Below are 27763 nucleotides of genomic sequence, written 5' to 3'. Positions count from 1 at the left end.
CACATCAAAATCAATATCCCTGTCCTATTATGCTACCAATATTATAAAGCACAGGAAGCGGGTTATTTACTGGTTAGGGAAGGGAAGTGGAAAGGTTCTATTCACAGCCCTGCAATCAGAGGTAAGTCTAACTTCGCTGTGTCACAGAATCTGCTTACCTATCTGTAAAAATCTGTATAATATTTAATTAAAATGGTCACTGCTACAAGCCAATATTTGCCAGTATTTACCACACCTCACTATAGGCACTATATAAATGCAAAGCATTAAGATTATTATTTATGGCTCAATACTTGTATTGCAGTAGTACACAAAACTGGAGTCCCACTCTGATGGACACTACACAAAATATATGCAAAGATACTGTCCCTCTCCTGAACAACTTCCAGTCTAAGACAACACATGATATACAAAAGGTATGGGGAGAAGGATGCAATCATTTATATTACACATACACACCACATTTTAAAAATCAAACTGATGATGAAAGTGTCAATTGTCCCTCTTTGTCACCCTAGCCATCATTTGGCTGATTTCTGATAGAAATAGATGAGGTAGGTCTTGGAAGAGAGGGAAGTGGTCTTATGATTCATGGAGGACATTCTACACATAAGCAGCAGCAGGACAACAGGGATTTCCCTACACCTCAAACTCCCGCATCTCCCCCCCCACCCCAGTGTTCAACTAGATACAGCAGTGTTGCCAATTTAATCATTTTCCAACTAGATCTAATTGTTTTAAACATTTTCTAGTTGGAAAAAAGTCCATGTAGGTGCTGGTTGGAAATTGAAATTGAAAGATTAATACACACTTCAAAAGCATATATATGATAAAATATTTGTACTTGCAAAAGCATAATAGGTTGAAATGTTTGAACAAAGACTAGCTTCCTCACACAGCTATGTTTGTTATGACAATGTCGGTGTATTTGTTTCAGTGATGTTTGCCAACCGAATAATTTTAAATTTATAAACAATAAATCATCATAAGTTCAAATGCTGATGTTTGTTGGTATTTTATGATGTTTAAAATGTTGGGCCAATTGTTAGCACCAAATCGCCTTGCCAACAAAAACAGAGACCACTTTTACCTTCACAGTCTCACTCCCCTGTAAATCCGAATACCCCCTTTCACTTCAATTCTTGGGGAAAACACTGCGTAGCAGAAGGCAGAGACATGGTTGCATGAGACACTGACAATTGGGTGTATAAACTGATATCACTAGAGGTGCAAAGGAGATGGCGTTGATGGAATACAGAACACAATACAAGAAGTAAGGAAGGTAGAGTTGTGAAGGTCCTTGATGGAAAGGACAAAGTTTAAAGAGGGAGCTTCAAAGGAAGGGATCAAATAGGGAGTGACATGGTCAAAGCAACTAGAAACAAAATTGATCTTAACAGCTATATTTTGAATGGATTGGAGAGGAGGACAATGATGCTGTTAAGGAGATGGGAGAGGAAGAAGTTGCATTAGTCAAGACCGGAGATGAGGTCCTGAATGAGAGTTTTGACTATGTGGCCAAAAGAAAAGTATGGATCTGAAATATCAGAGGAAGAAACAGCAAGTTTTAGACATGGCTTGGCGGCATGAGGCAAGGGAAAGAGAGGAGTGAGTTGGGGGAGGAGAATGGCGCTGTACTCAACAGTGACAGAATAGTGGTGTAGAGGTTTGAGAAGAGAGATCAAGAGTTCAGTTTTGGCTACACAAGTCAATGGTGAGATATCCAGGAGAAGTCGTCAGACAGGCCAACATGAGGACTAGATGGACAGAAGCAAGTTGGAAGTAGGAAGGCAGGTGGTAGATCTAATGGCACTGGAACAACTATGATAGTGGGGGTGCTGAAAGCCAATGAACAAAACTGCATATGCTGGAAATCACTTCAAGTCAGGGGATGCTGTCATGCCCTCAGAACACCTAGTTCCAGCACCTGTGGGTAGATCTACAAGTCTGCTTCAGCATGAAGGGAGCTGAAACCATGAGAACAGATTAGATCATCCAGAAAGAGTGTGAAGGGAGAAGAGGAGATGACCAAGAACACACCCACCCAAGTATGTCAGGCCAGGCACACAGCTATTTTAGTTACTTCCTTTCACAGTAGAATCTTTCTAAGGTTACTGTTGGCACATTCTGAATACTGAACCCCTGCAAGGCCATGAAACCATTTCAACCATTATATTACCACATGACTAGTTAGATGAGGTCAGTATCATGGGAAGCAAACACACGCTGGTCGTTTGGAGTGGGAATCCATCGCTAGGAGTTGGCATCTTATACCCTCATCCTCCATTATATTGCATTACACTGAAATTCAAAAGAAACTCAATTCTACATGTGGCTGACCTGCCAAATGTCAGAAAGAAACAAGCCTAACAGCACATCTGCTGAATATTTACAAAGTGGTAGGCTAAATTACACAAAGGGAATCATTTGCAACGTAACGGTGCATTTGCATTCAGAATATTTGATTTCCTGCTCAGTCAACTAACCTAAATGCTCCTAACCAAATGAAATGTAGACAGGGCTTAAAACGTTTGAAGAAAAGCACTCATCCAGAAAATTAAGGTCAATGCAGAACAGATGGCACCTCTGAAAAATGTGTTGTCAACATTTATCTTTATGTAAAATAAAAATGTAAAGAAAGCTCAGGCTGCTTTTGACATTCCTACTTAAAATGTTGAATCTTGTGCTCCACAGTTAATAAAGAAGCACTAAAAATTATACTGAACCCTTCAAAATACTAAATCTAAATAAAGCTCTTTCAAATACTGTGTGATAAGATTTGGGGGGGGGGCTTGTAAATACATATCAATAAAAGAGAGGTTCTATCGCTTCTGTAACCACTATAAATATTGCAAGTACTCTCTGCATTTCCATAAATATGACCACTACTTCCAAGTGAAAAGCTTTTTCATTTGCAGCAGTTAGAGAAAAAATTATATTGTCTTTATCAAAGTCTTTTAAAAGGCTGAATTTTAGAGCCCCATGTAGAGGGAGTTGTGAACAACTTGTTACAATGAGGCATGAAATTTGGTCTTGAGTCTGAGGATTCAATCAATGAGACTGAAAAAGGATCAGCTTATTAGACTGAAGGGTAGGCAATATCATACCTATATTTAAAAAAAATGGTAGAGATGGGTGGGTATATGTTGGAATAATCAGAGACAGAATTGTAAGACACCAAAATGAGCATCGTTAGGGTAGGGACAAATCAGTATTCTGTTAAAGAGAGTGTGCATTAATATAGGGAATAGCATAAGTAATGCAAAGTAAAGGAAGTTAATAAGACTAGGAATCTAATATAGGGCAGGATATGAGACACTGATCACTCCCCTAAGCACCCTCAAGTATCTGTAAAGTCAGCAGGAGTTGAGGGAGGAGTAGTTCTCCTCAAGGTGAGGTCCACAGAATAAGGTAATATCATCATAGTGTATGTACCATAAAAAAAACAGTAATCTGAGGAAAGCATACCAAAAATAATAAAACTGCACCCACCTCTAAATCCCATCAACTCTGCTCCATCCCAGAATGTATCATAGCTATGGACAAGAGTTTTCTCTTCCAGAAAGCTTCGTTATTGGCTGCGATGAGACTCCAACAAAGCCTTCTGGTTCGTCACAGCAGAATGGGAATTTCTTAGGGCCTAACTATTAACGTAGGTATATTTTTGCCTACGAATGTACTGAATGCTCCCTAACCAGTGAGGAAGCTCAACATTTATTTAAGCTTTGCAGTTCAGTTTTTAGCTTTCAGTTCGGAAGGGCAAAAATCTTTTTTCTAGCAGGCTAAGAGACAGCATTTCAGAGATCTTGACAATTCTGCTCAGCACAGCACTAAGGAGCAAGTAGCAGAACTGTGAAAAAAGTGTATGTTCACCGGACCAATAAACACTGGACTCCAGAGAGCCATATGTTCCTGAAGGAACAGGAAAGCTGTCCCAGCATGCCTGAAAATACAGTCCAAGAAATTCCTCCCACACAATGCTAAGGAAGTCCACTGACTAAAGAAAGGTTTCAGAGTAGCAGCCGTGTTAGTCTGTATCTGCAAAAAGAAAAGGAGTACTTGGGGCACCTTAGAGACTAACAAATTTATTTGAGCATAAGTGCCCAAATAAATTATGCCCAAATAAATTTGTTAGTCTCTAAGGTGCCCCAAGTACTCCTTTTCTTTTGACTAAAGAAAGAAACCTTTACTGAAGCTGCTGCTTTTGATCATGCTTTATAATTTAAACATCCCTAATTCAAATTGAGAAGCTGTAGTAATCTGCAGTACATGTATTGAAAAGGCAGATTGTGATGAGGAATGTTATTTACTAGCCCACTGTAATCAGACCAGTTCAGAGTTAGCATCAGGATCTAGCCCCACAAACTAAAAACAATGCAACAGTAAATTGGTAGAAAAATTATCATGAAAAATATCAAAAAAACTCCAAACAGGTCAAGTACAAATCTACTTCTGGTCCCTAAATCCTTTTGATGCTCATGATACATCCAATAAACTAACAAGTATTAATGCAAGTTCTTTGCATTTACCGAGAGACTGAATCATCTTTGACCAAAGCAGCAGTAGCTTGGTTATAGCAATTGGAATTATATAAATGGGCCTGAGATAAGAGTTGGATTATCACTCTGGTTTCCCTGTAGTCCCTAGTAGCAAACGGCCCTAACCCAAAGCCCATAAAAACCAACAGAAAGACTTCCATTGACCTCAGTGGGCTTTGGATCAGGCCCTTAAAGAACTCAACGTTCAACTGATTTCATTGTTAAAATGAATATTTATTTGGTGAGTAGCATGGTATCCGGGACTAAGCAACAGGCCGAGAGCCAGGAATTCATTTCTCTAGTTGCTCAGAACATTCCAAAACAGATCACCTTTCTCTGGGCAAAGTGTATATTTACAGCATCATGCAACGATTATTAATCAAAGTTGGCTGGCATAGGGACATTTTCAAGAGCTCAGCTTCCATTCAGATGCCAGAATAAGTGGCCAAATTTTCAGAACCATTCAAAAGAACTTAGCACGTTGATTATGCCTTTGGTGCAGGGCTCTCCTGAAAATCTTGCTTTAGGTGTCACAGTGGGAGATGCTGGGTTTTGAGCTCTTTAAAAAAAGAAAAAAAATCTATTTTTATATGCTTCACCCAGCCAATTCTATCCGTCTCCAGTTTTCGGTGTTTGGCCCCTCGTGGGTAGAGTAGGATCTGTTATGGAGGAGCACACGCACTGCGTCAAGGTTTGTGATGGGGGTGAGAGTGCACCTGAAATTTCATGACTCATTTGCAATGGTAAGGTAATTGCAACGCTTCTCTTGGATGAGAATTTTGCCACAGTCACCAATGCCTTTGTAACCTATGGACTGTGCTAAAGCATAAATGATCTGGAAGACATAACTATCGCAAAATGCTTCTGCAAACCTATTTTGCCACAGCAGCTGCAGAGCATGTATTACACCAAAGTCCCAAAGGTTACCCAGCCTTCCTATTGGCTTTAAGGTGTTGACTTCGATTTATACCAGCCTAGCTGATCCTGGTCCCAGCTGCCTGAGGGGCTACCTCTCCTGCTGGTGCCATTGGAACACTATGGAGCACGAGCTTTAGAACATCTGAGGTTTGCGGAAGACAATGTGAGCAAAAAGACGCCAGCCTTAAAGTTCTTAAGAAGAGCACTCCAGAGTGACCTTTTACACTCTCTTACTTCATTACACCATATTCTCTCTGGCCCACTCTGGAGAGCCAAGAACAAATGTAAATCTCTCCAGCAGAGAAATATCAGCATGAGGTCCTCTTCTCCGGAATTAGATTCTGGAGTCTTGAGTGCTAGGGGATGCTTCAAGGTCCATCGATTCTCTTAGGGCTTTTTAAAGGGGAAAATGTCTCAGTCTGTTTTAGGGGGATATTTTGGGGTTGATTTAAACAATGTTATTACAGATTTAAGTGACATACGTTTGCTTAGCAACTTATCCAATAGGTCTGCATTCACAAATTCTACAAATGAAAATCAATGTTGATTTTTTACTCCAGCACAGGGTTATTTAGTTTTCTTGGCAACTTCTATTCTTAGCAGTTAAATATTTTTCATATTCAATAAAAGTCTGACACTGAGGTTGACTATCCGCATCTGCCCTCTTAATAATTTGATTGACAACATGCAGATGGGTCTGTGGTAACAAGCCCTATTACACAGTTTGCATTATGTATTGTGAAAAAAGACCAGACCATTTATGTTAATATTTGAGTATTCATGCAGTCCTCTAGCTAATATTATAAAATTAGCAATAAAAATAGTTTTTGCTTTACTCAAGCAAATTAACAGATATTTACTGCAGTCAGCATAACTCTCTTCTCTCCACATTGTGTGCTTAAGCACTCAAGATGATTACAGCAAATCAAGTTTTGTTTTAATCAACCCAGGAAGAAGGAAATGCAAGAAATTAACTTAATGCATAAATGTCTGTTTTTCCAATAATAAAAATAGACTGGTTAGACCTTTCTAAGGTCCCAATCCTGCAAGCTGTTCTCCATGGGGCTCCTCTGCCAATGGACAGCTCCACAGAAATCAACAGAGCTCAATAAAGGACAGGGATCTAGCCCTTCAGAAAAACAGGCAGGATCAGGGCCTTTATATGTACGCAGTGGAACCCGGTTATGAAGATGGGCGGTAGCAGCTATCATTTTGGTGAAGAATCCAATGACTACCACAGGCAGAGACATTGTAGGTACCCACTGAAAAGCATGCACAAAAGGAAGCTCTCCATCATGTAAGAACAGATAAATTCTACTATGATACAGGGTGGCTGGGAGTTTATATGGTACTGTGTTGCACAATCATAGTCCATCTTGCATGCATGCACAATACATTTTTACTGTAGCTACACAGAGATAATATATAGACAACACTACCTGTGCTGAATGTAGTTACAGTTATCTGATAATTTGCATTATAAGACCCTGTTGTTCAGATGCTTATAACTAGGCTTGGCAAAATTTAATTTTTATTTTTTAATATAATTTTGATGGATAAATTTTAAGCTTTATTTTATTTTAAGTTTATTTTAAGCTTTCTTTAGATTTGTTTATTTAAATTTCACAGTTGCATGAAAATACAGATTTTAAAACTATTTGCTCAATTTTTATTGATTTCAATTTTCATCACTGGAAACTTGCGGGGGGGGAGAAAATATTTAATGACAGCAGGCTTTGATATTCAAAAATTTAAAGTGATGTAACCATTAAAAAACAAATTGTCAACCTCACATGTCAAAATATACTAAGTAAATATCCTTAAGTCAAACTATAATGAGTTCTCAAACCAGTGTTTTTCTTAGTCTATTTGTAAATTTCAATTATCAATAGAAATATTTTACATCAGTTGGTATACAATAAAAACCAACATTTACTGCTAAAAATCTCATCCTTCCAAGTCTGCTTATAATTTTGCCAAACTTCAATTGTTCGGATTATGATTTTTCCTGTGGCAGACAACTCGCATGGGTGTATTTTTTGTTGCATTTCAGGGTTATTGAAAATTTCAGCAGACAGTTCAGCTGTTTCGCAGAATGAGGTTAGAGGAAAATATGTTTGTCTCATGTAAAAAAAATTTTTACAACTGTTTCATTGAGAATCCTGTGTAATCTAACTCAGCCCTGTGTATGTTGAGAACAGTAAACAGACAGAATGCTGTACACTCCAAGGCTACCTATAGTTTAGCTACTTAAAATAGATCAGTCTTGTTCTCCAGCATCCGTGAATACTCACATATGACACAGGACATTATGAGTGACGCAAGTCCCATGTGCTTACCTTGCTTTGAATGTGTAAAGCAACAAAAATGCCAGTCACCTGTTACAGATATTTAAACGGGGACTTCATACATTGATTTAAAAGCTGCCCTCTCAACCAAGCTGAACTACTCTCTTCTCTCTGCCTCAGAGCCTTACCTGTGTCCTCCCCATGGTATGCCATGCATTTGGCAGATTGTACAGCCAGCCAGCAGATGGTGCTGCTGTGTATAAAGCTTAATCCTTCCACAAGAGCCTGTAGACTTGTCACAAACTTGGTATCATGGAAAGAGGATCAATGTTACCCATAGCTGCTGGAACTAGGGGTGTGGCTGCACCCTCTGGCTTGAAGTGGTTTCCATCATATGCAGGGTTTACAGTTCGGTTCAATGGCTCTCAGCACCCCCACTATACAAATTGTTCCAGCACCCCTGATGTTACCTTACTAAGGGACACAAGTTATTTGTATTTAAGGTGACCACTGCCACATCCCCAGAGTACCAGACATTCTAGTACTTCTGGGAACAGCCTAGGCCCACACCCACAGTGTGATCTCACACAGCACTTGCCAGGTCATACTGACAGGGGCAGGGCAGCCTCCTCTGTGCATCCACTGACTCCACATGAACATAATGGACAAAACCAAGTCTGCTTCTAAGTCACTACCAGACAGGGGACAACATATTAGAAAACCCAGACTGTCCACCTTAAAACCAGACAAATGGCCTCCCGATTTCTATTGTGGTAGTATCCAGAGGCCCCCCTCCGAAACGGAATCAGAAAAACAGATGTGCCCATGCAGCTCAGGCACTCAGGAGTAGCTGAGCACACACGGAGTTTATAACAGCCTAAGGCCAAAGTTTACACACAGATGCCTCCTCCTCGACACCTAAAACCAATAAGTGTGACCTGATTTTCAGAGGCACTGAGCACCCGCAGCTCCAACTGAAGACAATGAGAGCTGTGGGTGCTCTGCACCTCTGGAATAGGGGTGGAAATCACTTGCCTAGATACCACAGAATGGATTTAGAACCCTACCCGCATTCAAGAACTGACTTTGGGAGAAACGCAGTAACACTTCACCATAATATCTATCTATAACGCTGTTCCAGTTTGAATTCATTTATACAGAAGAAAAACTAATTCCTGGTGTGAGATGGCATTTATTTCTTAAAGTCTCCTCTGCGGCACTGATCACCGCAGCATCTATCTCAGTGCACCACCACAACAATGAATTTAGCTCCACACCCACCAATCAGGTGTTATCCCAATTTTACAGATAAGGAACCAGAGGCCCATCAGTTAAGGACCCAATTTAATTCCCATTTAAATCAATGGAGCCTTCCCACTGTCTTCAATGGGAGTCGGGTCAGACCTCCAGTGATCTGGCCCATGTCCCACACGAAGTCTGTAGCAGAGCCGGAATTAGAACCCTGGGCTGAGTACCATGCTCATGCCTTAGCCACAAAATCATCCCATCACATCCTCCCTTTTTAACCACAAATTTCAACCTTAAAGATCAGTTTAGCAGAGAACTCTACCGGTTTGTCTGCCCACAGACAACTGAACTCCTGTCTGCTTTGGGCAGGCTTCAGAATTTGCTCCGGAAGAGTAGAATTGGTTTTTACATACCAGTGTCTCTGATCATCATGCACGGGCCAGACAAGCCCAGGAATGCTCCACTCTGCAGTAGAGATACTACATAAACACACAGAATGAATTTAGCACTGATGTTTACTTCCCGGCAAAATCCAAATGATTGTGGAGAATAGTTTTGCCTTCATGTGCTGAGGCAAGTCCTGGTATTTTACTCCATGCCTAACCTGCTTCACTATAAAATGGGCAACAGGGACAAACTGTTTCTAAGCCAGGTTTCTGTTTGTTTTTTAATGAAGCCTATTTAAATACAGGAGGATTTTCCTGATGAAAAGCATCAGCCTATTTTAAATAAAAAGGTGAATTAAGTCCTTGAATATTCCCCTAGACCACATTGACCTCTAGTTTCTGATCCCTTTAAATGGAGCCTTGTTAGTTTAGTAAATAGCTTGTTTGGGATTAAAAATTAATCTCAATTATGAGACACAGTGTGTGTGTGTATACAGATTTTATACATCATATAAGAGATTAAAATGCATAATCCCCACTGAGGGGCACAGTAATTTCAAATAGTCTGGAGGAGAGAGTTATGGGGTTAGTAAGAATACCGACGAAATAGGTATTCACCCACGAAAGCTTATGCTCCAATATGTCTGTTAGTCTATAAGGTGCCACAGGACTCTCTGTTGCTTTTAAGAAAGATTAAGGCTCAACCCAGGAAGTGCATCTTTCAAAATGAATTTTCAGAGCCATGATAAGTTGATATTCAACCCAGCTATCTAAGTTTTCAGACAACTGTTCCATACCTATTTTAAGAGGGTACATTGTGTCTTCCAGTGGTGACTTCACACCTTTTCATATCACCAAGCTCCCTTATGTTTTTTTTTCTGAAATAACTAGTTTCCCTGCTAATCATCCAGAGACATACAAACAACGAGCAGAGCGGGGTCGGAGGAGATGGGGAGAACGCCTGCTAGGTCAGCTAGTCCAACTCCTCACAGTACAGCTTCTAGGATTGTGTCTGCTCTAGTTTTAAAAATACTAAGTGATTGAACTTTGACCAGTTAGCAGTGAAGAATATTCTAGTCTAATAAAGATTCTTGATATTCGTCTTAGATTTCCCCATGCTTAATTTCATCCCAATGCTCTTAAATTATACCAGCTGCCCTAAAATATACCCTTTTTAATATATGTAGATTTATATTCCCCTTTAGAGCTTTGCCTTCACTACAGTGTTAGCTCAAGGTCTACCTCAAGTGTTGCCCCTAACCCAACTCCTCTCTATCTCTGGTTAAAGCACCATTTAAACTCCAAGGTGGCTGACATAGGGGGAGGGGCAGGGTGGGAGTTTGAGTGCAGCTGACACTCAAGCTAGTAATGCAGAGGGGACATACCTACTCCCTGCTGCTAATCCAATCACACTGTGCACCTCCAGTGCTATTTTGCAGTGTGACTGCTCTCACTCAAGCTAGGCTAAATCAAGACGAGTTAATTCAAGGATAGATAACTCCACAGCAAATACAAGCCCTTAGCCACCCCCTTTGAACAGTGTTTCCCTCGCTTTTAAAAACTAAGCCCATCCCTTCCTTTCTGGAAGAGGAAAGAAATCCTACCCCTATTGAGCCCCAGCATGTGATGTTAAAGGCCTGGCCTCCCCATATTACTTCCTCTTTCCTGAAAGTATGTACAATAGTGAACACTGACGTTTACAATATTATTGGCAACTAGAAGTGAATGGGGCAGTTCGCACCTCAGCACTATCATTTCAGGCTCTCTACAAACTCAGCCAGACTTTACTACACTAGTTACACTTGGGTCACGTTTTCAAGGTTCTTTCTGCAGCCATTATTGCTAGAGATTGTTCTTTAAAAATGAAAACAGAGAATGGAGAACAGCTGTCTGCTCAGCCCAATTAGTCCTTTGTGCTCTTCCACCCCTGGAGGGCATGCACATTTCAGGAAATACTGCTGTGGCCAAACTATTGTCTCCTTGTCTGTAACTAGTTGATTCTGTATACGCAGCCCCAAACTGCACTGGCTAATTTGTTTATTTTTTGTTCACACCACTACAAACTCATGTCTCATTATGATCATCCCTTCCCTTTTGTATTTTACTGGTGTTTAGAATTCACCCCTTACTCACTAACCAGAGTAGCCCACATGCCCTCCGACCACCACCACCCTCCCCCACTCAGTATTATTGAGCTAGATTGTGGGTGATCCTTACTGTCATCAGTGAGCAGCTGTGCGTGTGTGTAGCTCTACTGAACTCAATAGGACTTCACATGTGGTGATACTTCCCAATACAAAGGGTGAATAATCTAGCCCATTGTTCTTTTCTTAAATCCCTTCTACTAGGTTTCTGCCCTGGCTCGTATTAGCAGCTCCTCCCAAGTTGGTATCATTTGCAAATTTTGGAAGCAAATATTAAAATAGGCAGCTGACGAGGATGTGTTCCTACTTGCAGGTTTACTCCAGTAGGGAGAGCATCTGGATCAGGGAAGCCTATGCCAAAGTAATTAACACCAGGGCAAACCACTAATACAGACACTGCACCAGTGCAAAATGTGGGTTGGGCTCATGTGACTTACCAGGTTCTTACAATGTACCTCCACCACTGCAAAAAGGAAAACAGTACAGACAGGGCCTAGAATAAATACATCTGAAAAAATTAGGACAACTACTTGTCAAATAAGGCCACCCAGCAAAAAGGACTGAAAAATCATCCTTCAGTCCAACACTTTCCCCATCTCCCTTCTGGAGGAGGTTTTCCAGTAAGCAGTGAGAGACTCCCTTTTCCAATGTTACTTACCTACCTTACTCACCATTATAATCCTCCCGCGTAACACTTATTCTTGCAAACTGGATTATGGTGTAAGACTATTGCATGATAATTGTTTTAGGCTTTGCGCCTGCAAAGGGCTCTCTGAAGAGTGCCACTGAAGTGAATTGGGGTCCACACTAGTATAAGGTAAACGCATGGATCCCTTTGCAGGATCAGAGCCTTCTATACTGGATGTGAACTTGCTAGGGAAAGTAGAACTTCTTCCTTTGACTTCTTGTCCCGAATTCATCACACGACCAGAGACTTGACGTTAATATTGTTAAACATATCAAAATTCACCTGGCTTCATATTGCAGAGATTCCCCCTGAAGAGAAGTAAAACTAAGTTAATAAAATGATACAATCTAATGTTAAAACAAATGATTAGACACTGAAGACAGGAATGCTACCAACCTTAAAAAAAGTAAAGACCAATCTTCTTGCTTCATTTCTTTCAATCAGAGGTCATTTGCTTACACGAAGTCTTGGCAGCATCCTGTGTTAAATTTACTAGCAGTAACCATTTCCATTTTAACAGTCTGGTTAATGTAAGCACAATTGTTACCTTTTCTATTTAAAAGTGCAATGAACGAGAATACATGCTCTACCTTCTTAGTTTTCTGTTCCTTAAAGGAATTATTTGACTAAAGATAACATAACCTGCATGTGTAAAGTTACAATCACATTCAGTACCTCACAGCAATCCAGCAAATAAGGATTTGCCAGCATACCATCATTCCTTGAGCTATTGTGAATATTAATATTTAAAACAAAACATACTGTGCAATCTTGAAGAACACTAAGTTTTCTAGCTTGAGTATCACTTAAACACAATGCTTTTTAATACCTGCTTCTCAGTTGAAAAGATAGGCTCTCACTTATAGTACTTATCACCCAGGGACCTAAAGGAACATGTATAGAGAGCGAGCCCAAACTGAGTTCCAGCCCTATTATAAAGGGTACCTAATGCTTTGCTAATAAAGGAACTACACACAAACTTTACAGTGCACATAAAATTCTACTTACAATAATCTTTTTTTAAAGGAAGCGGAATGGAAAAGTGAAGAGAGCTTCTATTTGTAGGTGGCACACCACCTCCACTTCCAACTTAAAACATTCCTCAAAGTTCACTTGGTGTTTTGTAGTTTCACAAGATCTGTACAGTCTGGACAACAGCATCCACTGATAACTATATTAGGAGTTATATGATTAGATTTTATTTAGTGTCTCAGAGTTTTGTCAATTTCAACCAGGAAGCATGAGCAGCAATGACTATTTTACCAGTGCATGCATATCTGCCTAGCTCTTTGCTGTATCGGAGGTAAATAGCCTTCAGATCTTTGGGCACAAAGATCTTTCTAAATGATGTCAAGAAGTTTTTAAAAGCTAATGTTTTAAGCAAGCAGTGAATCTTTACACACAAGGGTTATCGACAAAGTAAAGGAAAGACCATTTCTGCTGTCACAAGCTCTGAAACTAGGCCGTTTCAGAACACTGACATTCAAATATGACAAAACAGAAAGACAGTGGGTAAAATGACTTGTAAACACCAAAAATAGCTGAAAGCAGTCTAAAGAACTCAGTGAATTGGAATGACTTCACAGTGACAACTTCCACTTCAAAACAGGCTTCTCTGTCGTGAAATCTCTAAGGCTTGACCAAAAGAAATTTGTGTCAACATGGTTAGTGCAACTTTTATTTAAGAAGTCAGCTTCAAGAAAAGAGTCTAACAAATAAAGAATCCAGTAAGTCATCTTACAGCTTCTGAATTGTTTCCAAACCTGATCCAAAGCACAGAAATTGAATCAGTTTACTCTGTGGATCATTTGTTGCTATGTGATCTAGTACCAAGAATCTTATAGTTGGGATGAAAACTGCACCCATTTTGTTTAGAGGTGGTGGTGGTTGTGTCAAAAGTTCATACAGAGATAATTCATGTTATATAAAAGGGAATAAAAATACTTGTTTTGAAAAATAAACTAACGTCTTATGGCATTGGAAGTGCTGCTTTATGGTAGGCTAGTACTTTTGTATACCTGTAAGTATATCGTTGAATCTTATAAGTATTTTGTTTGAACATAAACAAGTGTTAAAAGTAGGCATTCAAAAGTCCAGGTGGTGGCCATCTTCCTGAAGAGTTAGATGTATAGCCTTAAACATGTGAACAGCAGAATCCTTGGCACCTTGTTCTCTACTGGTGACTTTGGAGTTTCCACAATTCAGAAAAAGCACAAAGTTACTTTTCATCAAGACTGAAGCCACCACAAGGACAGTAAGAAATGGCCTTTGTAATTTAGAACTTTCCCTCCTATTATTTACCTTGTGTGCCAAATGGTTGCAGCTTTCCTTGAGGACTGTTTGGCATATTAGGGATGACTTTCTTCTTTAAAGAGATACTGTAGCAGGAGAAATAATTTACACTTTTTGGCAACAAAAGCTAAGCGATTACTGTTCAGTCACTCAACGTCTCTTTACCGTAGTCAACTGAAATCTCTTGGAGTTACCCATCCTCTGATTTAAGCAGCGCTACTAGCTGCTGACATTGACCAATTTGGGGGCACTTATTGCTTTAGCAGGTCATTTCCATTTTAAACGTAGGGCATCATAGGACTGCAGAGGGCATCTCAGCCCCTCAATACACTCACACAATTCCCAGTAGCCCTCACGGAAGTCACATATATGAACTATTGGACATGATCGACCCCTTAAGGCTATATGGCTATCAGAAGAAACAGAGCAACCAAAAAAACCCCCAAATTTAATATCCAACTAAAATTTGCTCCCATTTTTTTAAAAATTCACCCCAGTTGAATTCACACTTTTACCCGGGCTCTCAAATACCCACCCCCCAATTTCTGAGATGTAAGCAGCTTCACCACGTTTTCTTGAAGAAAGCAAGTCACTTCACTCCATAGACAATAAAGAAAAAAACACTAACGAAGGACAAACTTTTTCACAGTTAACCATAAATAAAAGTGCATTCAGTGTTCAAGTCGGGTGTATAGTTTAAGCAAGTTGTACAACCACATTTGGCACAGTCATCTTTTAAAGGCTCTGCGTGGGTCCCTCCCATTATTTACTGCAGTTAGAAGGGGCTGAATATTATTAGATGCTGGGATTGGTGGATTTACAGGTCCTCGTCCATTGGCTCTCCCAGTGCCTGCATAGGAGTGGGCATGATTGTAGGCCAATGGGAATCCACTGGATTCAGGTCCCGTTTGCAAACCATTTCCTAAAAAGACAGTAAAATTTTAATCACAAGTTCCACACTTTGAAATCACTGCTCTTCTGTGCAAACAGCCTTCGCATTCCGCATGGCTACTACATAACACTGAGCTTTAGGATGGGGAGCAAACTCAGGAGACCTCAGAACTCCAAATCACAGCCAGCTTTTTCCAACAGTAGCTCCGCAGCGATGACTGAAGCAAGAAGGCTGCAGACAGTTCGTGCTGCTATGATGTGGCATTGCATTCTTGGAGGGAGGGACGGAGGGAAGTAACACCAGAAAGAGCAGAAGGAAAGCAGTCAGTACAGCACTCGTCCCACCCCATCCCACCAAACACAGAGAGAGAGAGAGAGAGAGAGAGAGAAAAAACAGTCTTGTGTGAAGCCGCTGTAGGGAGCCACAAGTCCTCCTTTTCTTTTTGCTGTAGGGAGTGACAGCTGGTACAATGCTTGGGACAAAACACATGAAGGCTGAGAAGGCAAAAACAGTATGGAGGGTTGGGGGGGCAGGGGGGGGAGGAGAAAATTAAAGATTGCACAGAAGCCGGAAGAAGGATAATGAGAATCAAGGAAAGAAGCAGGTCTCAAAATATAAGTGCGAATGCAATGGAATCAGGACAGTCCACCACCCAAAATGACTGGGTCATGAGTAGGTGGCGACCCAGCAATTAGGCTGACAGAGGACTTGCCCCACCCTGGTATTAAGGCAACCAAAAATTGGCTTCAGAGTACCACCCTTATTTGCTCAGCAGAAGTTTTTATACTTGAAGGAGCAGAAAGGACTCAAAGAAGTGAGATGAGAGAAGTGAAAATCTGCTCCCAAAGAGAAAACTGACAGTCACGGAGAAACGTCACCGGTCTTGTCGATCGTATCAGTTTGAGCTCAGACAATTCGCTGCCAGCAACAACTCTTGGATACACACGACTAGGGTTTGATTATTGGGTGCACCCATTAGGTAACCCCCCGGGGAAAGGTGCAAGTGAGCTTAACACCCACTCCGAGATCTCTGACACGTTTTCTTATTGAAGCACAATTGCTTTCAGTACAGTGCTGCCACACACCTGTCCTTATACTCTAATCTTCCTCCTGCATAAGAGTTCAGGTCTCTGCCATTCTTCCCAGTTTAGGAAGTAACCCACCAGGAAATGTGTGACTATTTAGAGTCGGCGTTTAAGGCCAGAAGGGACCACCAGATTATCTCGTCTGACCTCCTGCATATCAAATGCCACCAACCTCACCCAGCACCCGCATACTGAACCCAACTTAATGTTCACTGTGGAGCAGCACAAGATCAGGACTAATTACCTCTGGTTAAGTATTAAGTGCACATTTAAAACCATGTCTGGTTTAGTTCTGCCCCTTTACATTCAATAAGCAGCAGTGTGTTGAAAGCCGGGAGTTGAATTTTCAGAAGTACCTACGTGATTTAGGATCATGAGTCACATTAACAAAGTCAGTGTGAAGTGTGCTCTTACGTGACTTAGGCACCTGCAAAAAGTCCTGCCTGAATAATTACTAATAGGGCCAATCCTGAACCCATTTATGATGGAAATATTGGTTTGAGGAAAGTTACTTTCAAATGTGCAAAAGTGCTTGTAAGATTTGGCCCTAGCTCAATGCCAGAAATCTACATTTTGCCCCTAGAATGTAAAACCCCTACGTTTCTCAATACTGAAAAAACAAGAATGAATCTAAGAGTTTAAAGTGTTTCTCGTTCTTTCACTTCCACAAAATAAAACAAAAACTTACCCACTGGCCCGAAAGTATAAGTACCCAAATTACTTGATGAAGAACTATTATTCTGTTCACCCTGTGCCTTCAGAGAAATAGAGAGAGAAAAAATACGGGTCAGACACAGAAACTTCTTTGTGTTACAAAGGAATTGAATTTGTTGCACATGTTTTTGTACCAGATACACATGAGATCCCCTCACCACTCTCCTACAGTTATTTACCACATCATTGCCATTTTTCTCTATGTCTTCTATGTGCTTCCTTGAGCACCATTTTAAAAGCCAGAAATCTTACTAGCCTGAAGTACTCAGATCAAAGAATATTTTATGCAAGAGAACCCCAGGAAGTTTAACATACCAGCTTGTTGTGCTGCCCAAGGTGGTCTGAGCTGGGCTCACTGAAGTTTGGCAGTTCCGAGTATACCATACAAAACCTGAAAAGAAAACAAGAGCGTGAGGAGAGCAACAGAACAGTTTTTCATAAGGAGTTAGGAGAGAGTTCTTCAGTTTTTCCAAAGGGAATGGACACTTTGTACCCCCACATTACTAAGACGTAAGTAAACCAGGCTCCAACCCAACAAAGGGAGCCCCTCCAAAGCATAAGAGACCAGTACGGTTTGATTCTTTTGAAGGATCAAGGCCTAAGATGTCATGTTTCCTTACTCAGGTTATTTCAGTCAATCAGGCAGAACACCTGGTATGCCTGCCTAGCACCCTATTAACATTAAAGAGGAGTTCAAGAATTTCAGGGGGATACTAAAATTCATATAGTCCTTTTCCACTTAGTGGCACCGAGTGAGGGAATAGACCTATTGACTACGGCATGTAAATAGGGGGTGAGGAGGAAGAGGAGAGACTGGGATCATAGAACTTTGTGAAGTAAAATTGCTGTCCAAAATCACTCAAACTGGCAGCTGGTCCAGACCCATGCTGTGGGCCAGAATTAAGAAAAGTCAACATAAGGATTTCACCTTAATCCAAGCCTGTTATAGAGCAACACCCGTTCAAAAGTTGTACAGCGGGGGCCGAATCATTTGGCCTGAAAGGGACTCTCCAGTGTATTCCTTTGCATCGCACCTAGCTGGACTTTGTTATTCTTGAACCATCCAGTAGATGGGGTGTCAAGTCCTCAAACCTTTAAGGTGTTGGGGGCAGTGGCTGCCTTTTTATTCTATGTTTGTACAGCACCTAGCATAATGGAGCCCTGGGCAACGACTTGAGCTCCGAGATGTTTTGATAACACAAGTAAACCCTCTCTAGTGGGGATTCAGAATCATTCGCCTAATCAAAAAGAAATAGGTCCTTCATCAAGTATTTTTCTGGCTGCATCTTAAGCTTGTCACTTGCATTTGTTCTTGTTGAATAAGGAATAGCTGATCTCTTGCTTCTTTACAGCAACCTGTAACAGTCTAAGAGAATGATGTTTGCTCCTGTCTCAAATTCTCTTAACCTTTCTTCACCATCATGTTTCTCATCCTGTGATCAATTTGACACAGGACTTAAAATAAGGCCTCAAAACAAACAGATTATTCAAAGTGAGCTAAGAGAGCAGAGCAGAATTAATAATTGCCTAGCTCATTTTACACACTGTACTCCTATCCTTACGACCCACAGGACAGCAGGGAGGCAGGCTGAGAGGATGATCCCTTTTGCACAACAGGGTGGAACTCATGATCACTGCAGTGTGTGTAAGCTTGCATTACAGCTGCCTGCACTGTACCTAGCCTGTGGATAAACAGAGAATTCCAAGTTTTCAATGCTGCAAGTCCTTGAACACGAGTGTGCTAACCCAAGAAAAGAGGTTTTATACCAGGAACTTGTCTGTTCTGTAAAACCGTTGGCAGATTGTACCTACAGAGAATGGCGGCCAAAGTCCAGTAGATACCCTCCCTTCTGAGCACACTCCAGTGAAACAGGCCCATGGCCTACTGCTCTTTGCCACAACCAACCATATAACCACTGACAGGAGCAAGCAACCTATTGGCCTCTGTTAGAGTGAAGACTGGTAACAGCACTAAATCTCCATTTTGCTTTTTTTTTCCCCCCCATCAAATCCTCCTAATAAGACCCACACTGGTTTACACTTCCCACAACCCACTGTCAAGGACAACGCTTGACCACGTACAACAGATGCGTACAAAGCGTGATACTTACTCCCCAATTTTCTGTAGCTCGCCTCCTCTTCCTGTGTAAAGCGTCAGACATCCTTTCCACAGAGACGCATACCTAGCCAAAAGAGTACCAATAATGTGTAAAACACTAGAAAATGATCAGCAGAATGTTCTCTGCTAACCAATACAGAACATTAACATTGAAAGAGATTTTGAAGAACTAGACCTGTCCTGTTCTGTACCAGCAGAAATAGAGTGGCTAGAATTCCCAGACTAAAATTCTCAGATTCCCTAAGATTATTTTACTACAGAAGTTTCTAGTTACTAATGTATTTTCTGCTTCTACAAACAGCTGTTGGAAGCCCCATTAATTTGTTTGGATCTTCAAAACAGGCTAACAGCCACATCAGACTAGCATCAAGTCTGTCACAGCTATACCACTTTGGACAGACCTTTCTGCTAGCCAAGTGCCATCCTTCCTGTCAGGCAGAAGGCAGACACATTTTGCCAGGACCACTGTCCACATCACCTTGCAGCCCCGCCAATTGACTGACAAACACAGTGTTACTTCTGCAGCGCGAATACTGGAGTGTTAATTCTGCAAGATTTCAGAGTAACAGACGTGTTAGTCTGTATTTGCAAAAAGAAAAGGAGTACTTGTGGCACCTTAGAGACTAACCAATTTATTTGAGCATGAGCTTTCGTGAGCTACAGCTCACTTCATCGGATGCATACCGTGGAAACTGCAGCAGACATTATATACACACAGAGATCATGAAACAATACCTCCTCCCACCCCACTCTCCTGCTGGTAATAGCTTATCTAAAGTGATCATCAAGTTGGGCCATTTCCAGCACAAATCCAGGTTTTCTCACCCTCCACCCCCCCACACACAAACTCACTCTCCTGCTGGTAATAGCCCATCCAAAGTGACAACTCTCTTCACAATGTGCATGATAATCAAGGTGGGCCATTTCCTGCACAAATCCAGGTTCTCTCACCCCTCACCCCCCTCCAAAAACCACACACACAAACTCACTATCCTGCTGGTAATAGCTCATCCAAAGTGACCACTCTCCCTACAATGTGCCTGATAATCAAGGTGGGCGATTTCCAGCACAAATCCAGGTTTTCTCACCCCCCCCCACCCCCATACACACACAAACTCACTCTCCTGCTGGTAATAGTTCATCCAAAGTGACCACTCTCCCTACAATGTGCATGGTAATCAAGGTGGGCCTTCTCACCCCCCCCCCTTTTTTTTTCCCGGGGACACACACACACACACACACAAACTCACTCTCCTGCTGGCAATAGCTCATCCAAACTGACCACTCTCCAAGTTTAAATCCAAGTTTAACCAGAATGTCTGGGGGGGGGGGGGGGGGAGTAGGAAAAAATAAGGGGAAATAGGCTACCTTGCATAATGACTTAGCCACTCCCAGTCTCTATTTAAGCCTAAATTAATAGTATCCAATTTGCAAATGAATTAAAAAATGTAAGTGCCCTATTCCCTCAAACATAGTATTCAACCATCTCTAAATAAGGTGCAATATCAGTGGCCTTGCACTTAACATTTCGCCTTTTGCTTGGAACAAGATTTCTTTTATGCTGAATTTCATGGCTGAGCAGTTTTGTCTTATAACATGAAGGAAAAGAAGTGCTACGTAAGCTAAAGGGATATCAATCTCACATATACAATATACAGGAGAAAAACCCACGACACTGAAGGATTAACAACTTCACAGAATTTCCAACACCACAGGGTTTTTCCATTGGCACAAGTTTTCAGTTTCAGTTCATAAAACGAGAAGGGTTGGCCATAAAACACCAGTCTGAATACAGAAACTTAAGTGTTTAGAATTTTGAAATATTAGCTGCTACATTGTCCTGCCCATGAACAACAAACAATAGGGAACACATGAGATAATGTCTGTTAATGCAGTGGAATCCCTCTAGACTTGGAATTCAGCATAGAAAGAAAGAAATGGAAGTTTTTATACACATAGATAGTGCCTAGCTAAGGGTGACTATTTTTAACAGTGACCAGACTGAAGGAATCAGATTACCCCATACATGTAAAATTTTAAATACACTGCAACAGCAATGTCATGCCAATTAATCCTGAGTTAAATACAAAAGTGAAAACTATGCTGGGACAGAGTCAACAGTTCTTAATGCAACTTGTATACCAGTATAAAGTGAAAGAGGATACGTTGTAAAATAAGGGCCAAAGTCAGATCTTTGCACCTGCCATTCAAATCTACTGTCTTCCATGAATGTGCATTGGTGCAAATGAGGACATAATTTGGTCCTAAATAAGTAGAACTGATGCTATTTCATGGCTTTATGTCTTGCAAGAGGTTCTTGTTTTTCCATAGTATGGACTACATTAATACAGATTATCTTGTGAGCCATCTGTCATCCCATTCACTCCCCCAGAGAACACTGTGGCAACTATAACAATTTATTTACAAAGAAATATGATATTAACAGTTACAACCAACACTAGTAACTTGGTTTTACACAGTATAGGCAGAAGTTTTTTGAGGCGGTCTAGGTAAAGTTTAGCAAAGATGGCTGTAATCTTCAAGGAGTCTGAAAACACACTGGATGTCAACTCCCAAAATTTTAAAGAGATGTCATTTGAGTCCATAACTAATAATGAAGATTTACTTCTGACTTTTCTATAAAGTAAATCTGAACAAGAATAACTGCAGAAATTCTGGTGGGGATATTCATTTCTTTTCATCCCCAACACAGAAATTACGTGAAAAAAATCAACCATTATGCCACTAACAATGACTCCATTGTAGAAACAGTCTCAATTTTTATAACTATTGAGTAAAGAAGTTTGTGTGTTTTTAAACAATCCCTGAACATTTGAAACCAAAATACTTGTGTGTGTTGGGCTGCCAAATGAGAATAAGAAAGTGAAATTGACTAAAAAGAGAAATAAAAGTGACTAGTCTCTTGCGATTGTACAAGAGAAGTGGAGAATAAGAGGTTAAACATAGTTTTAAATTGTTTCAGTTTCATAATTTAGTGTCAGTGGGAGCATATTGTAAAACTTGAACATATGTAACCTGGCAGTGTCCCATTATATTGTAGCCATTACACATGAACAAAATACTGTATTTTATAACACTAATTAATTTTTTTTACTGACTAACTTCTACTCCCAGTTTTCCTGCCATTTCCATTAAATCCACTGTGAAGCAGACTACCTTCTCAGTGTTGCTTAAAGGTAATTATCCCCTCCATTCTCTATGAGCACGGTGCTACAGAAGAAAAGTGTTAAAATAAGAACATGGTTTTGATTTCACTCTCTGCATCTCTATCTTGAATGTACAGATAAAGAAAACTTTGTCATCCCCCCAGAACAGAATGTGAAACTTAAGAAAAGCACAGGAAAGCTCTTAAATACCATATTCTCATCTGAACAGCTTCTACTGAAATACAGACAAGTGACTGAGATGCAGACAGAGTGATCTACAAATCTCATTAAATTTGTGTGTTAGGTTTGAGGGTTGGGGGGAGGGGAGGCAAGGAGAGATCCTGAGGTTTTAATTTGATGATAGATCACAGGCTGCTGCCAGTGCATCAAGGAAGCAGTCCAAAATAGGCAAGCTGTGTCATGTTGCTTCTTTCACAGAGGAAGCCAAAGGCTATTTAGAATTCAAACCCTTTTCTTTAGTAATAGAGAAGATTTTTCCACATTCATTACAGTTCCAAAGTAAAGACACTGATCCTTCAGATCTTATCCACCCCACTGTAGAGAAATGGTTAACAACAAGATCATTGAGCAACAAGTTACTTAAATAGCCAACAGTGAGGGGAGAGGCTGAGCTAAGTCGTATCCTGTCCCCACCCCATACATACCCTTTGGTCAATCGAATAATGTCCCCTGGCTGTATGAGACTTCCGATTTCATCCCACACTGAAATTGTGATGCTGCCAGTTTTGTCTGCTACTTTACAGGATCTCACCTCATGTCCATCTTTGGTTTTGGTAACTCGTCCTGTATGGGGAATTTAAAATAAACAATAAAACTTACAAACTGGAAGAATTCGTGCTGTCTGAAAATTTAAAAAAATAGTTTAGATGTTTTAGAGAGTTATTCCCCAAGTGTAATGGACCCGTTATACTAATAAGATCAAGAAGCAAGATCTTTAATACAACATAAACAGACATGTATTTCCAGTGCAGAATAAATGGAGTTAAATTAATTTCACAATGGGATTCTCTCCCTTACCTAGTTGCCTGAACGAGAGATCTTATTTTAAAATAAGATAGGAACAAGGGAGTAAAGGAGACTTCCGCCCTGCAAGGGAGCTGCTCTTGCTCCCCCTGGACGTGTGACCACGTGTCGGGAGTCAGCCCAGCACAAATGTACCCTCTCCTACCCCAGGAAGGAGAGGAAAGAGGGGAGGAGGAAAGAGACATGGCTCAGAGGGACCCACTTACCGATTTCCAGCACAATAAAGACGACATTTAAGTTTTTCAGTCCGGGTTTTATGTCTTGTATAAAGTGGTATGTGTCGTTTGCCATGCTCATGCTGCTGCTCAGGAAGAGGAGGACACAGGTGCTGGGGCAGACTGAGCAGGACAAAGCATCCCTCGGGAGAGAAAGGGAGTCAGGGTGACCGGCCCAGGGTGGGGGGGGAAGGTGTGTACACTTGGGGGGCAGCTATCAACCCGACTTAACAGACAGCAGGAGCTCTCGGAGCAGCCTTTTACAGCTTGAAGGTGATGGGATGAGGCTGGGCACTGTGATTTTTCAAGCACGGAGACTGGTCAGCTGCAGCTGCTGCCCCCACTGGGGGAAGCCGGGGGCAGCCCTGGCTTCTGGTCCCCCTTCTCACAGCACCGAGCCCCAGCACTCTCCCCGCCTGCTAGTGTGTTACAACAGCTCGGCAGCCGGCAAGCGCGCCCCAGCCCCCTGCGTGCCGACCAGCTCGCCCAGCTCAGGCGGGCACCCGCCGTCCACAACACGCCCCCGTCCCGTCCCCTCCTCCAGCTGCAACGCAAATGAAGCGGGGACGCTCCTGCGCCTGCCCTTTTATAGCCAGGCGGGCGGGCCCATCTCCCTCACCCCGCGGGGGTCGAAAAAAAGAGAACCGGGAATGGGGACCGGACAGAGCCAATCACACGGAGCCTTAGCCTAATTCGAGCCGCCCGATCGGGGCTACAGCGGTCGCGGCTCCCCCGACCCTCTCTCCGGGCCACACTCATTGAGGAAGCGGGGGAGGCGCGTGGAATGGAAGCGGCCGTGGAACGCGGAGCCTTCAGAATGGAACTCAATGTGACCCAGTGCTCCGAGCGAGTTGCTGATTGGCTGGGCTGGGTTCTTTTGTCCTCTGACCTGGAACGTTCGTACTTTTACTGGGTCTTTCCCTCGCCCTTTTAGAGTGGATTCAAGCCTGGTCCGCCCAGGGGACAGTGACACAACAGAGCCGTGCTGTCTCTCGCTCCTTGTGGGGGGCACAAGCCGGTGATCTGCTGCCTGTATTTTACAGACACACACACACTAGCCTGTGCTGGTTGAGCCCCATGAACATGACTGGCAGAAAGGAGGGGTGAGGGAATGAGGAAATGAGCCATTTGTTTCCATCTTAAAAAAAAAAAAAAAATGCTTTCTCATAACCACAACCAAAGATGGAGGCGGCAGCATTTAGCAAAGTGACTGCTGCAAATGTTTCTGCTTTTAATTCTGAAGAATAATCCACATTGAGTAAACCAAAAGTATAGCACCGGATCAGCTGGTGTCATTTCCAAAGCGGTGAAGGGAGTGCAAGAGTGTCTGGGATTATTATTTTTGTAGGAGACTTGGCACAATCTGGTTAATTGCGAAGGAAAATATTTACTTGTCAGGCATATTTTGATGAGTCTCAGAGGTAAATCATCTATGCTAAAGACAATCCAAAGAGGGTGTGAACACTACTGGAAACAGCAAAATCACCCTAACTCTTTACACAAGACCCTGTGTTGTAATTCCATGGCAATCTGGACCTCAGTCCTATGACTAAGGGTGAGTTATGGGATTCTGTAGCAAACTGCAGCTATGGACTTGTACAATAAATGCGGCCCTGGACAGCATGCTCATTCTTTCTCGCCCCTCCATTCGGCTGGGACTGGACTCTGTGTGTGTTTCTCCCCAGGTGTGGGTTTTTAATGTAATTTGTTGCTTTAAGTTAGAAACCTTTTGTTCCTAGACTTTCTAAATTAGAGATACATTTTTAAAAAGCAGGTGGAAATGCCTTGGTTACGAGCATACACTAAAAAGTCTGATTTTAGTTTTCTGAGCCTATGAAATCTGATCTTAAGTCTGTTAACTTAGCACTGTGGGACTCCTGGGTTCTCAAAGGGGGGGACGGGTGAGCAACGGGGTTATATGACACGCCCGGTTACCAGTTTGTTACGACACTACTGGCACTTCACAATACCCAGTGTGCAGTGATGCGTCTGGGGCTAAGTGGCCCATGGACATATGGGAATGAAGGTGTACAGGTGCCAAGCACAATGGGTTGAAGCCATCAGTCCCAAAAGTATAAACGAAGTCTAGTTCAGCCCCCAAAGGAGCCTGCACCATGTCCCAAGGGGACAAGCTCCTGAGTACTCTGGGCTACAAGTTGGGCCAGACTCTGGGTGAGGGCAGTTACTCCAAGGTGAGGGTGGCCACCTCAGCCAAGTACAAGGGCCTGCTAGCCATCAAGGTGGTGGATCGGCACCGGGCACCGCCCGACTTTGTAAACAGGTTTCTGCCACGGGAGCTCTCCATCCTGCGGCTGATCCGGCATCCTCACATTGTACAGATCTTTGAGTTCATCGAGGTCTGCAATGGGAAACTCTACATCGTGATGGAAGCAGCGTCCACTGATCTGCTCCAGCTGGTGCAGCGACTGGGGAGAATTTCTTGTGTCCCTGAGGCCCGGGACATCTTTGGACAGATTGTGAGTGCCGTGCGCTACCTTCATGACCGGAACCTGGTGCACCGGGACCTCAAGTGTGAGAACGTCTTGCTCACCTCTGATGGCCGCCGGGCAAAGCTCACTGACTTTGGCTTTGGCAAGGAGGCACATGGCTACCCAGATTTGAGCACCACCTACTGTGGATCAAGTGCCTATGCCTCCCCTGAGGTGCTGCTGGGCATTCCCTACGACGCCAAGAAGTACGACATATGGAGCTTGGGCGTGGTGCTCTATGTGATGGTGACCGGCTGCATGCCCTTTGATGATACCCACATCCACAGCATGCCCCGCCGCCAGAAGAAGGGGGTCCTCTACCCTGATGGTCTTCCCCCTCTGCCTGAGCCCTGCAAAACCCTCATTGCCCAGCTGCTCCAGTTCAGTCCAGCTTCCCGGCCTGGGGTGGGACAAGTAGCCAAGAACAGCTGGCTGAAAGGGGAAGTCTAAAAAGAAGCAGCTTTTCCACTCTAGTTCCACATAGTCTAGCTGAGACACCAACTGTGCGGAGCTCCAGCTACAGCAATGTGGAGCAGTTGGCAGGAGGTTTACGAAAAAACTGACCACATGAAGCTGGTGAGGGTAATTAACTGAGCAACAACCATGTGGTGTTGCTGTCAAGGAGGGATTTAAACGGAGAGCAATCACACCAAATTGTCAGCTGTGGATGGACTCTGAGCACATGGAGCATTGAAGTGCTGCCTGCTGACTACCACATTTGTAGTACAGCCCCTGGGCAGTGTGCAGGACACTGCACTCCTGCCAGCTAGTTGTCTTGGACATTTGCCAGAGTCCATTGTGTTCAGAGATGAAGGTAGCTGGAAAGAGACACTATTTGCCTGCAACCTCCATGAGTGTGCAATAAAACTCTCTCTGTTCTTTGCTGCTGCCTCACAGTGCTGCTCCCTGCATTGTGCACAGCCAAACAGGACAGGGTCCGGTATGAGTCACATTAGCATTTATGGAAGGAACACTGCAAGGAGTGCGTGGGTGGGTTCACCTTACATTAGATCTTATAACCCTTTTCCCTTCTGTCTAATTCTTATTCCATCTATGCGCTAACCTTTCTTTTGGAACTAAAACAATCTAAATAGCCTTCTGCTTTGGAGAGGTTCAAAACCAAACCTGGATCCCAAGCCAGAACTGGAACTCTACGTCCAAACTCCCTGAACTTTGGGTGTATCTGACATCCAGATTTCACACCACATTCGCTATCCTCCCCATCTAGTGGCAGCCAAAGCGTGGCTGGATAGGGCGTAGCATTTGGCCTTATCTTTTAATTTCTATGTTCAGAAATGTTTAGATGAACGCAGTTATAAAACATCTCCACCCATGTTCTGAAGCACTCCGGCCATGCTTGAGTCCCAGTCCCATTCATGCACATGTTTAATTTTACCCTGTGAAGTATCCCCACTGAGCTCAACCCACATTGCTTAAGTAACGTTTGCAGAATCAGGGCTTCAGTTTAGAAGGGGAAGGTAGAAGATATGTGTATGGGAGGAGTCTTTTTCTCTCCCTAAACCTCAAATTATCTGA

General features: G+C 42.3%; 2 protein-coding genes across 2 annotated transcripts; one reads left to right on the top strand and one right to left on the bottom strand.

The window, feature by feature from the left end:
- Window positions 1-13872: 13872 nt before the first annotated feature.
- NABP1 (nucleic acid binding protein 1) lies at window positions 13873-24335 on the bottom strand. Its single transcript, XM_073306221.1, has 6 exons — window positions 23730-24335; window positions 23145-23283; window positions 19305-19376; window positions 17509-17584; window positions 17168-17234; window positions 13873-15424 (listed from the first exon to the last, which is right to left on the bottom strand). The coding sequence occupies exons 1-6, from the start codon at window positions 23818-23820 to the stop codon at window positions 15231-15233; spliced, it is 639 nt and encodes a 212-aa protein (XP_073162322.1). The 5' UTR covers window positions 23821-24335; the 3' UTR covers window positions 13873-15230.
- Window positions 24336-25852: 1517 nt separating this feature from the next.
- Window positions 25853-26677, top strand: LOC140895966 (testis-specific serine/threonine-protein kinase 6-like). Its single transcript, XM_073306960.1, has one exon. The coding sequence runs from the start codon at window positions 25853-25855 to the stop codon at window positions 26675-26677; it is 825 nt and encodes a 274-aa protein (XP_073163061.1).
- Window positions 26678-27763: the final 1086 nt, after the last annotated feature.

This window comes from Lepidochelys kempii, chromosome 11 (assembly GCF_965140265.1).
Source record: "Lepidochelys kempii isolate rLepKem1 chromosome 11, rLepKem1.hap2, whole genome shotgun sequence".
NCBI lineage: Eukaryota > Metazoa > Chordata > Testudines > Cheloniidae > Lepidochelys > Lepidochelys kempii.
This window is presented reverse-complemented; position numbering and strand designations above follow the sequence as displayed.